The sequence below is a fragment of the Eublepharis macularius genome, chromosome 6 (genome assembly GCF_028583425.1).
Source record: "Eublepharis macularius isolate TG4126 chromosome 6, MPM_Emac_v1.0, whole genome shotgun sequence".
NCBI lineage: Eukaryota > Metazoa > Chordata > Lepidosauria > Squamata > Eublepharidae > Eublepharis > Eublepharis macularius.
In genome coordinates, this window is record NC_072795.1 from 130,070,511 (window position 1) to 130,083,572 (window position 13,062).

General features: G+C 43.5%; 1 protein-coding gene across 1 annotated transcript in view; it reads left to right on the forward strand.

The window, feature by feature from the left end:
- The window catches only part of CHUK (component of inhibitor of nuclear factor kappa B kinase complex), a 38,683-nt gene that overhangs the window by 7,102 nt on the left and 18,519 nt on the right, over positions 1-13,062 (forward strand). The window contains exons 4-11 of the mRNA XM_054983243.1: positions 221-290; positions 3,255-3,343; positions 5,392-5,481; positions 5,627-5,751; positions 6,998-7,105; positions 7,995-8,130; positions 9,162-9,356; positions 11,205-11,307. Of these exons, the coding sequence (XP_054839218.1) occupies positions 221-290; positions 3,255-3,343; positions 5,392-5,481; positions 5,627-5,751; positions 6,998-7,105; positions 7,995-8,130; positions 9,162-9,356; positions 11,205-11,307 (916 nt within the window). The remainder of the gene's footprint in view (positions 1-220; positions 291-3,254; positions 3,344-5,391; positions 5,482-5,626; positions 5,752-6,997; positions 7,106-7,994; positions 8,131-9,161; positions 9,357-11,204; positions 11,308-13,062) is intronic.

Here is a 13,062-nt window from a genome sequence, read left to right on the forward strand (position 1 = left end):
GGGGGGGGAGGCAACGATGGAAAACAACCCAGGAAAAAGTATGGCGTGCCTCCCTTCTCCCCAGCTCCCCATTTTTCCTTCAAATAGTTTTTGTGCTGTCCAAGCAATTGCTTGCTTCTAAAAAGTTTAGGCTTAAGAAATGTTTTGTTTTGACCCCTACGGAACACCTTACGGAGGCATTTTTGTGTTTCAAATTTCAGTATGTTTTTCTTTCTTGTAGCTATTAAACAAGCCTGAAAACTGCTGTGGATTCAAGGAGAGCCAGATACTTTCTGTTCTTAGTGACATTGGTAGGTCAGCTGCTTTCTTCCATGCCTTTTGACAAGAACCTTTCATGCTGTGTTTGATTTGCTCGTTACCTCTCAAGGTTACGTATTAAAGCTTATGCAGGGCTGAAGGTATTCTCAGTGCAGAACTGTTTTTAATTTTATGAATATCTCTTACCAAGTTTGACTGCCCCCATTTGCACAACTGATTCAAATTTCAGTATTTGAATAGAAATATATTTGCGATTCAGAAAGATGAATATTTTTATCAAGGGTTTGAATTGAGGGTTATCCGTGTCCAGGCCTTGGTATTAACCCTCATAATATGAAAGAACAAGGGCCTTCAGCAGCTCTCTCTTCGATCTTAGGTTGTTTGAGTAAAGTGGATTATAGAAGCACTATGATAAGAATACGTAGAGTATGCTCACTGATATACTTGGGTTTAACACTGCCACAATCCCTTCCAGCTTACTCCAATTTCTTGACAGTTCTGTGTTATCGATGATTATTTATGTTAGCCAGATTGAATGCCATTCCATCAGGAGAGTTGCTGGGACGTTTAAATAGGGTTCCCTATTCTGGGCGACTCTGCCAATGTGGCTCTGGCCAAATAGACACTCTTCAACCCTGTCTATTTGAATGTAATATTCTAAATGCGGCAAGAGACAGATGGATCAAGCTCTATATCCAGGACCCAGGAAGTATAGAGGACAATTTGAGGCTCCTCTTAGCAGGGGTGGATTTTAATACTACTTTAGCAGTAGCCAAGTTCCTCTCCCAACTGGTTAAAGAAAAAACTTTTAATATTATACAGATTATATATTAAAAGATTTACCTATTTTAACTCTAATTCTAGTGTGGCACTGCTCAGAGCTGAATAGGCTGTATGAGCAGTATCATTAAAGTAAAGAATTGAGGGTTATCAAGAGGGTCATACAACAGTGTAGACCCCAAGTCCTGGGTACCATTAAGAGGCAGAGAAAGCACTTTTCTTTCAGCTACTGTAGAAGAGCCCTTTCAGTTGATTCAGGATAGTTTTAGGTGGGTAGCCATGTTGGTCTGCCGTAGAATAGCAGAATTTGAGACCAGTGGCATCTTAGAGATCAACAAAATTTTCAGAGTGTAAGCTATCGAGAGTTAAAGCTCCCCTCCTCAGACAAGAGTTGATTCAAGAAATACTGTGAAGTCTAGAAATAGGGAGAATGAAACAGATTCTTAGGAAACCAAACTCTGCACTGACATATTCAGACATTCATAGTCCTCTGTGTGTGTGTGTGTGTGTGTGTGTGTGTGTGTGAGAGAGAGAGAGAGAGAGAGAGAGAGAGAGAGAGAAATTCTGTTCGTGTGACTATCAGAAGTGTCTTAAATCTTTCCAACTGATTTTAATTATAATAGTAGTCTTCTTGGTACTCACTCCTTTTTTCTGTTTTTTGGTTTGTTTGGTTTTGTTCAGGGCTAATACGAACTCACATCATAAAGTCATAGGGCGGGACAAAATAAAAAGGCCACAGTGGCCCAGGCATAAAGGTAGACGGGGTTGCAGCTCATCACCTCTGATGTCATGGACACTGTGCAATAAGTTCATGTGGAACACATCATAATTGCAAGTGACATGCTAATTTGATGGGCAGATGGGAAAAAATTGTGTCTTCCCTAGGAGGCATTGGGGATTCAATGGGAAAGCAAGATCCTTACAACAGGAGTGTTGCATACTGTGTAGCACTGAATAAAAGCACTTCTAAAAAACCATCTGGAAAGATTCTGCAAACGTGAAACGTCCTTTTGAATTGGAACTGTTACTTGAATTAAAATATCTCTGGTTTTATTTGAAGGATCATGTTGCATGGTCTTTGTAAGGGGAGGACAGATCACCAGAAATGAGGATCCAGTGAAAAAGAGCTCCGTTATTTTAGATTTATCTGCTAAATACAGCAGATAGGCGAACCATTCAATCATGAATACTTGATTTAGCATAAATAAAATGTGGGACCAGGCTAGGCATGTTTAGATTTTTTTTGTTTGTTTACAAAAATGTAAGCAAGTGAGCACACTTGCTTGAATTTAAATGTTTTAAATTGTTTTTTATGGAAATGTAATATTTATTGTGGCTTTTAAGTGATGTGGTTTGCCCTGAGCCCGCTTGCGGGGAGGGCGGAATAAAAATTAAAATAAATAATAAAATAATAATAAAGATGAAAAATAGTCACGTTGAAATTCAAAAGAGGTTGGCCTCCACCTCTGTGCAGATCTCCCTCTCTCTAAATACACAGTTTTTGACTCTACAGACAATCCTGAGATCTGTGACAACCAAGCAACGTGGCCTAGCTCTCAGCAGAAAATCTTCAGTTATAATAAGAAACTTGAACAGATAATAGCTTGGATCCCATGGTAAATCCTAGCTAATGGAAGAGATTTCTGTTAGCAGAAAGGGCCTTTCTCACCTGCTGCTGCACGAAATGGTGCTCCTGGGGGATGGAACTACCCAGAAACAACCTGAGAGGGGAGTCAGAGGTCTGCAGTGCGAGTGTGGGGAGAAATGGTTGTAAATCTCCCACCCCTTCTACTAATAGTTTACTCTAGGATCTGTCTCAAAACCACTAACTCAAATAGCAGGCGTCTTTCCAATTCTTGCAAGGTGAGAGACAGTAAAAGGCAAGAGACGGTTACAATCACAGCCAGGACGACCCTTCCCTAGAAGGCATGCAACAACAACAAAAATCTCAGAAACGTAAAAGACAAGGCGTTTCCCCCCCTCCAAGTATCACTGAATAACTAAAGTCTGGGTGAAGCAATATAGATAATGCAAAATACACTACTAATTGCAGAATTGCAAATCAATGTGTAATGTGCAATAATTAAAAGTGAATTCCTCCTGCTGTGGCAGCTCATGTTTTGCTCTTTGGGATATTCTCTAGCTAGTAAAAGGAAAAGTGGATCTAGATTTGTCTTAAAAGATTTGTCTAAAAGATCTTCCTCCAACAATTCTAGGTTCCGGCATCCTGTACTTGCATGAGAACCGAATAATACACAGAGACTTGAAACCTGAAAATATTGTTCTTCAGGATGAAGGGGGAAAGGTAAGTGAAAAGTCTTGGGTGATCTGGGCACCAGATCTGGAAGTCTTTCGTCCATTTTTGGCTTGATACCCTCCTTCCCTCCCGGCACAACTCTGCTCATCAGTGATTGGCTCTAGCTTTTACTTCCAGTTATCTTGGTCCAGTCCTGAGGCTCGGAGAGTACTTGGGAAGGATAAACCTGCAGGGAAATTGGCTGTGAGGCCTGAGGCCTGTGTATGATGGAGAGGCTGTCCTGAGGCTTACAGCCACTCCACTCCTCAGTCTCCATCCTAAGCTTCTGGCACAACCTGAAGCTGTGGAGCCACCCCCGGGTCATAGATCCAGAGGAGTTAGCCGTGTTAATCTGTAGTTGCAAAATAGTAGAGTCCAGTAGCACCTCTAAGACTAACTGCGTGTAATTCGTATGTAAATTTGACTCAGTCAGACTCAGATTAAATAGACACTCTGGATGGTTATCTCATTATCAGAAGTGACTGCCTTCAGGCATTCCATTCAGATCCAACAATGGAGGGAAGGGGTCACACCCCGCCTGGATTATGCACTCCGCCTCTTTCACGACGTTTGCAATTGATTTGCATTTACATGGTCCTCACTCCCTACACCCTCTCCCCTCACCACCTATATATCTCTGGCCAGTTTCTTCGTACCCTCTCTGCATCTGACGAAGAGAGCTGTGGTTCTCAAAAGCTGATTCTACAATAAAGTTGGTTAGGCTTAAAGGTGCTACTGGACTCTTTACCATTTTACCACCAGGTCAAACACCTTGCACAAAAATGGAATGGGTGGCCATTATTTAAGGCCATTTGAGTTCAGGGATGTAATCTACAGGAAGTATCTCATGATTGATTCTTTCGGAACCTCTGGAACTATACCTTCCATCAGAAAGATGGTTATTACCACGGGGACCCATTCAGCCCGATCAAGCCTTATGGGGCAAACTGCATTTCCTTCCACATCTTGAACAAGTGATGCCCCTCCTGCAGACCTTTCCCCCATCAGCATCTTCAAAGCTCCGTCTCTTCTTCCATTCTAGCATTGATGGGCTTTCTCCAACATGCTATTCTCTGACTGAACATCAGCAACACTTTCTGGGCCAGGCTGTTTCACACAGGTTATAGTCAGGGCTTTTTTTCAGCAGGAACGTGGGGGAACGGAGTTCCGGAACCTCTTGAAAATGGTCACATGGCTGGTGGCCCCGCCCCCTGATCTCCAGACAGAGGGGAGTTTCGATTGCCCTCCGCCCTGCTCGGCAGCACATAGGGCAGTCTAAGCTCCCCTCTGTCTGGAGATCAGGGGGCGGGGCCACCAGCCATGTGACCGTTTTCTCCGAGGGCGATTTAAACTTTTAAAAAATCCCCCCTTATTCCAGCTGACTCAAAGTGACGTCATTGGCCTTGGGGGCATGCGTGCACCTTGCACGCACACATGTGGAACCGGGGGCACATGTGGTACCACCTCTTTTCCCAGAAAAAAGCCCTGATTCTAGTTAATAAGAATCAGGAGTCTTAGCAGGTTGGGAAAAACAGGTGATAAGACCGGCGTAACAGTATGAGAAATAACAGTTTAATTACAGATGCACCTGCAAATTCCTAGTCTTGGTGATATAGATGGTATTGAAAGGGTGAATTATTAGAAAAACAGTGTAAATTCTAATAACAGACTCACTATGAGAATCAATGGAAAGGATCAAAGATGAATCTTGGAATGAGTGCTAGTGACGTGGCCAGTGGTAGCACTGATAATGCTACTGAAGTCATGCAGGAAGGTTCACATCCCGACACACACAGCTGAAGGGTGTGATCAGATACCAAGTCATCTGCTAAAATTGGGAGTAAGATCAAGTGTATAGTTGACTTGACAGAAAGGAACTTGTTTTGGGCTCTGATTGCATTTACCCAAGAATCAAAAATTGAGAGGCGATGGAGGAATGGGGGCAATGAAGGAATATTTGAGAGGGAGCAAAGGAGAAGAAAAGCCAAAGTGGTAAAAGCAGCAGAAAGACCCAAGTTGCATAAATAAATACGGTTGTATTTTAATCTTATTTCCAGATAATTCACAAAATTATAGACTTGGGATATGCCAAAGATCTGGATCAAGGAACCTTATGCACATCTTTTGTTGGGACCTTACAGTATTTGGTAAGATTTTTAAAATGGTTTGTGTATTTGGACAGAAACTGCCCCAAGTTTTTATTTCCATGCAGCAGATTGCCTCTGTGTAGGGGGTACTCTCCCACAATCTCCAGAAATTCCTTACACATTTTATTGCTGTATTTTGTTTAAGGCACCAGAACTCTTTGATAATAAGCCCTACACGACTTCTGTAGACTACTGGAGCTTTGGAACTGTAATATTTGAGTGCATTACAGGATTTAGACCATTTTTACACAATCAGCAGCCTGTTACCTGGTAAGATTCTTGTGTTGTGGACTAACTGGGGTATGAGACCATTGCTTGCCTTTCCCCTATGCAGAGGAGCTGATAAAGTGAACTTGTATCTCTGCTGTCACAAGCCCTCTGGGTTCTTGAAATGTTACATTAAGACTCCACTTGGGAAGCCTGTCTCTTAGAATTGGACATGTTTTGTCTTCATAGTTCCCAGTCATAGATCCAGAGGAGTTAGCCGTGTTAGTCTGTAGTAGCAAAATAGTAGAGTCCAGTAGCACCGTAAAGACTAACCAACTTTATTGTAGCATAAGCTTTCGAGAGCCACAGCTCTCTCCATCAGATGCATCGCTGCAATAAAGTTGGTTAGTCTTAAAGGTGCCACTGGACTCTTTATTATAGTTCCCAGTGATTTTGAAACTTAATTCTCAGACTCAGGGTGGGGAGCAATGTAGATCAAGACTGTGTGTAAAGTCGGCTTATGCCTCTACCCCTCAATCTAAGCTGGCCCTAAGGAGCCCCACTGTGAAAACTTACAGATAGCCCATCTTGAAGGACCGTGAACTAAATCTAATTCTCATTGCCTTACTTGCAGTTTAATCTCTGTGTAGAATATTGTATTTCAGGCTGTAAATAATCGCCTAGTTTCCTGAGCTGAGCGAGGATAGCCTGCTGGCAAGCAGCCAGAGAAGGTTTTGTACACCGGAAAATAGTGGGTGGGGGGCATTTTCTGCTCCCCTCCCCATACTATTGATATCCCACAAATAATTATCATGGGCTCTGTGTGGGCAGACAAGCGTGTTAATATTTCAGTAGCCTAGTGACTTCTGTGGACGTCTGCAGGGCTTTTTATACCCTGAGCACTACATTGTCAGGAAGTGTGAGGACAAGACAGAAACAGGTGGAAGTATGGCCAAGAATGCAAATTACGGTTTTGTCTAGAGAGAAGGGGAGAGGGATTGTGTCCTTGTTTTCAAATGCTTAAAAGCGTTTTCAAGTTGAACAAGGGGAATGTCAGTTTGAGTTCAGCGGGGGAGATTTAAGTTAGATGGTAGGGTAAACATCGTAACTGCAAAAGTAGTTCCTTTGGGGCACAAGCTGCCTAAGGAAGTGCTGTAAGATCTTTCCTTCAGTCGTTTCAAAGGAGGGTTGACAGGTGTGTGCCGCAGATGCTCTTAGAGTATGTTGTCTTCTGCATTGTGTGGGTGGGGCTTGGTTGGCTCCTGTTCTGCCTTCTGTCTCCGCTAACGATTTCTTTCCCCCCCCATAGGCATGACAAAATTAAGAAGAAAGATCCCAAATTCATCTTTGCATGGGAAGAGATGAACGGGGAAGTGAGATTCAGTGCTCATTTGCCACACCCCAACAGCCTTTGCAGGTGACATTCATTCTGTTCCCTTATTTTAAATTGCTAGAATTCTGTACTGCTGAAGTATCTATGAAAGTACATTTGTGTCTCCAGTGGTGCAGTCCTAAACAGGGTTACGTAACCAGTCTGTTAAGTTCATTGAAATCAGTGGGCTTAGACCAGAGTAACTCTGTTTAGGATTGAACTGGAAATGCCCTAGCTTGCTTTCCTGCTAGGTATTGCTATCATACGTGATAATCTTGTCTATAGTACTAGTCGGCATAATGACAAATAATTAAATAATTGGGTTTTAATATTTCGGAAGAGAAAGGGAGGGACTTAATTGGTTTAAATAACCGCATGTTAAAGGACGTTGTGTGCTGTTTGAAACGGGTGGGCTTTCCCTTCTAGATTTTAGGTGATTGGTATATTATTTCCATAAACCCATTTTAATAGATCGTTACCGCTTCTTGCCCCACCCCCATGACTACACTGATGGTAGTAATAATGCCGCGATCAGGGTTTGCTATGTTGTTCTTAAATTAAAATCCACTTTGGGGAGGAAGAATTTTAAACGTTTTTTTTTAAAAACAAACAAACACCTCTTCCTTGCACTTTTTTGCTGACTGATATCCCTGTTTGGAAGCTGTGATTTGTTCAGTGTGGAAAAAATTCACTCGTGCCCCTCCCACCGGCAACAGTGCTCTCCCCCCACACCAGCATAAAAGTCTTTAAAAGAAAGCTTTGGGAGATGCTGATAACAGAGATTGTTGCATCTGATTAGTCCCTTGATGTCCAGATGTTACACGCTTCTTAAAAGAGTGGGGCGCCAGTTCTTCCTTTACCGCATCTTTTCTCGTGTAGAGCATTCACTTGTTCCCTGCTGCGTTTACATTTTATTTTTTTATCTTTTGCTTAGTGTCATTGTGCCGGAGATGGAAAGTTGGCTGCAGCTGATGCTGACCTGGGATCCACAGCAAAGAGGGGGTGGTGCTGATCCAGTAACTGGTCAAATCAGATGTTTCCAAAAAATGGATTATCTGTTAGGCCTGAAAGTAAGTTGCGCTATAGTATTCTTGGATTAAATAGAGCCGGTAAAAAGCACAACTGTTTTTGAAAGAAAGAAAATGGGTGCTTTTTTCCTTTGGTGCAGGCGTTTGAAGAAATGCCAATAATATGCTGAAAGGGGAGGGGACAGGTGACAGGGAGAGAAAAGAAACTCAGAGCTTTGGAATGAGGCACTGCCAGGGCTTTTTTTCAGCTGGAATGTGGTGGAACGGAGTTCCGGCATCTCTTGAAAATGGTCACATGGCTGGTGTCCCCACCCCCTGATCTCCAGACAGAGGGGAGTTTAGATTGCCCTCGATGCTGCTGGAGCCGCTGGAGTGGCACAGAGAGCAACCTAAACTCCCCTCTGTCTGGGGATCAGGAGGCAGGGCCACCAGCCATGTGACCATTTTCGCAGAGGGCAATTTAAACTTTAAAAAACTCCCCCCTTGTTCCAGCTGACCCAAAGTGATGTCATTGTGCAGTCCTGGGAGTGTGCGCGCACTTTGCACACACGCATGTGGTACCAGGGGCACCACCTCCCGCCAGGAGTTGCCCCCTGTGCTGGCAACCCCCACTGAGTTCCACCTCCTCTTTTCCCAGAAAAAAAGCCCTGGGCACTGCTGACTAATAGCTTTTACTTTATTTGATTTAAACACTTTTATTCTGTCTCTGAGGAAGCTGACAATGTTAATGAAAACAAGTCTGTAACATTTTTGGTTAGCAACAAAACTGTTCTGTCTTATTCTCTCATAAACCTCTTATTTTAACAGTATTTAAGATCTTTTGAATCCATTTTTATAGCTATTTATTAACTCTGCCGCTAGTCTAATTTTTGTTTGCGTTTTTTAAAACTTTCGGAATGTTTATATTTCTGGTAAGCCATGTTGAGGTATGTAGGCAAAAGGGTAGCTCTATAAATCCAATCCCTTAAATAAATGGATTTGTGTTTTTAAATACTTTTTCCACAGTTTTGATTTGTTTCTGTTTGGAGACACAGGCCTGCTAATTGTGAGGGCTTTTTTCTGTCTCTCTTCAGATAGTCCACATCTTGAATATGACTTCGGCCAAGATCCTGTCTTTTAGGTTGGATTCTGAGGAAAGTCTCCATGCGCTTCAGTGTCGGATTGAGTCTGAGACTGGCATAAGCACAGTCAACCAGGAACTTCTCCTCGAAATGGGGATTTGCCTGGACCCCCGGAAGCCAGCCTCTCAGTGTATTATCGATGGCGTAGTAAGATAAATCTCTATTAATACTAGTGAATGGAAAGCCAGTATATGTGAATCACAATTAATCTGTTAATACTAGTGAATAGACATGGGCATGAACCGGGGAAAAAACAAACCGCGTGGTTCATGGTTCATTCAGTTTCACGGAACACGAACCACGAACTTTGCCGAATTTAAGCCTGTTCGCGAACTGGTTCGAGGGAGCCCAGAACGGACCCCTTCACGCTCACAGCCAAACTAAACAAGACCTTCCCAATGTTCAGTACCCACCAAATTTGCAGGGGACCTAGACCACCCAAGTTTCCGAGAGATTGAACCCCAGGAAAGGCATGTCTTTATCTCTTCACAGTAGCAAAAACTAGAGTGTCTGCTGGCAACTACTTTGAGGGGCTGGCCCTTTTCCTGGCTGGATGGGCCAGAGTGGGAGCTCTCTAGTTGGCAGGGACAGCTGCCAGTCAAGCATGGAGGCCTCAGATTGGGGGCAACCAAAAGACTGTCACCGTTGCCTAGGCGATGGATTGAATGGCGCAAAGCATCTGGCTTCCCGAACCGGCAACAGAGCAATAAGAAAACGTTGTTTTGTTTTGTAAAAACACTGCCCCACGAAACGCGTTTTTTTGCAAACGAACCAGCCGTTCCTCCCGAAATTTTGTTCTGTGGTTCGTTTCATGCCCATCTCTACTAGTGAACAGAAAGCCAGTATATGTGAATCTCGTATAACAACAGTACACTGTCATTTGATCAGAATGGAAAGTGTTTGGGGTTGGGGTTTTTTTGTTGTTGCCGGCCCACCGGCAAGCAGTATTCCCTTTTCATTCAGATGTCACAATTGCAAGACACTTCTGCTTCCCTCTGAAGCAGAGCCCTGAAGTGGTGCCGAGACAGGAAAACTGGGGCAGGTGGGCAGGGGGTGGGGGCAGCTTAGTAAGGCCCCAGATCGTCGGAGCAGAGGAATATCTGGGCAAAGCTGCCAGTTTGGTGTAGGGGTTAAGAGCGACGGGACTCTAATCTGGAGAACCAGGGTTGATTCCCCACTCCTCCACTTGAAGCCAGCTGGGTGACCTTGGATCAGTCACAGCTCTCCGGAGCTCTCTCAGCCCCACCACAGGGTGATTGTTGTGGGGATAATAATAACATACTTTGTAAACCACTCTGAGTGGGTGTTAAGTCATCCTGAAGGGCGGTATATAAATCAAATGCTAATACCATCAGCCCACGGGCTGGAAATGGCTCCATCATCAGATTGATGACTTCCCAGAAGCAGTCGATGTGGAGATATAGTTGAACACAGGGAGGGAGTGAAGGCGGCGTGGCGTAGTCTGATCTCGTCAGATCTCGGAAGCTAAGCAGGGTCAGTAGTGGGGTGGGAGACTACTGAGGAAGACTCTGTGGAGGAAGGCAATGGCAAACCACCTCTGCTTCTCACTTGCCTTGAAAGAGAGGGACAGGAAGTGACCTGGGCCCTTTCTCTTCTCTGTTCCCATTTTTACATATTCCTCAGTGTATTTGTGGCACAGAGACCTACAAGATAGCTGAAAATGGGAGCTCTGATTCTCGAAAGCTCATAACCTTGAAAATCTTGTTGATCTCTAAGGTGTCACTGGACTTAAATCCTGCTGTTTTACAGCAGATCATGAGGTAACGCACCTGAAAACTTGTTTATTTGTGTTGATTTTCTGGGTATGTTTATGCAAACGAAACAACACCCCAGTTTTTCACAGCCACGTTTGTGTGTGAGCTGATGTCCTGAATTTAATTTTCTTTATTAAATACATAATGACTGAGTTACAAATGCTTCTTCAAGGCTTCCGTTAATCTTTTTGATTTTAATCATTTTTCTTTCCTTTGCCAGAGAGGCTGGGATAGCTACATGGTTTATTTGTTCGATAAAAGCAAAACTATATATGATGGTCCCTTTGCTTCTAGGAGCCTGTCTGAATGCGTGAACTGCATTGGTAAGTAGATGGCAATTTGAATCTAATGGTTGGTTACTTAACCACTAGGGCATATTTCGTAGGCAGGGCTTTTTTTCAGCTGGAACGAGGTGGAACGGTGTTCCGACATCTCTTGAAAATGGTCACATGGCCGGTGGCCCCGCCTTCTGGTCTCCAGACAGAGGGGAATTTAGATTGCCCTCTGAGCCACTGGAGTGGCGTGGAGGGCAATCTAAACTCCCCTCTGTCTGGTGATCAGGGGCAGGGCCACCAGCCATGTGACCATTTTCTCTGAGGGCAATTTAAACTTTAAAAAACTCTCCCTTTGTTCCAGCTGACCCAAAGTGACGTCATTGTGTGGTCCTGGGAGCATATGTGCACTTTGTGCACGCACATGTAGTACCAGGGGCACCACCTCCCACTAAGAGTTGCTCCCTGTGTTGGCAACCCACTGAGTTCCACCACCTCTTTTCCCAGGAAAAAAGCCCTGTTCATAGGAATAGTGCTGAAATTCTTAAGCGTTTTCTATCTGTTTTGATGCACTGTAATGGACTGCATGCTGAGGCAAAGATTTCACAACCTTAATCCTTAGCACATGCCAAAATAAGTACCTAAGAGCTCTGCTTCATTAGACCAAAAGGCCATCTAGACTAGCCACCCATTTTTCAGTTGTGAAGCACACGCCACCAAGATATCCACAAATAGAATGCCAATACAATAGCATTCCCCACCTCTGGTGCTCCTGGCAGCTGGCATTCGGTGGTACATCATTTTTAAATTTGAACGTTACTCTTCTGTCCTTATGGTGGGTAGTTCTTTGTCGGGTGGCCTTGGGGTCCAGATATTTCACTTGGCTCAACTGTGGCACCCAAGATCCTAAATGGCACCTGTCATGAGTGTGTAAGTCCAGCAGTTAACTACATGGACTCACAGCCGGTTTCTTAGCCCAGCTGTTCATTTTGACCCAAACTCTTACCCCTCCCCCAGGAGTTGTTTGCAGCATCCCTTAAAGCTTTCAAACATTATTTAAAGACACGTTTGGTCTAAACGCCCTTAGAAATAGTTTGTTCTGTCTTATTGCCCTAAAATCTATGTTCCTTTCTTTGTTTTTTACTATAGTATCTTGACATGCTGTGTTGTTGTTCTTTCTTATGACTGATGGTACGTTGACTGTGTTTATTGTTGTAAATTGCCACAAGTATTTCAGAAACCCTGTATGTTTCATATAGGAACGGCTATTGATTTGTGCAAGAATAATAGAAAAAAGAGGGAAATTAAGGTTATTTCCCATTGAGGGCAACAAAACACACATCCCCTTCTGTATTAGTACAGCAAGATGGGAACGGCATCCACACACCACTTGGTCTGCTGCAGTCCCTTCCTGTCACGCCTCTTATTGAGCAGGGCCTTCTGTACAAACTTCATAACTTTTATTTAGGATATAAACATTACAACATCAATTTTATTGTGGTTCTTTTATTGTGATTTTTTACCAATCTATTAGTGCCCTGCTCAAATAATACCTCTGACAAACATTTGTGCAAGAAGCAGTTGTTTGTCATGCTCGGCTCTGCAGCCAGATATACGTCTGAATATCTAAGTCTCAACATGCTCCCATCTGCAGATACTTAAATCACTGATCAGGGCCATGTAGAGAAAAAGGGAATCTTTCTACAAACTTGGAGGAAGCCTTGCATTTCCCAAAAAAATGGACAACTTGTTTAAAAATGGAGGGGAGCTAAATCTCCCCAAACAAAGGAGTGTAGACCACGCACC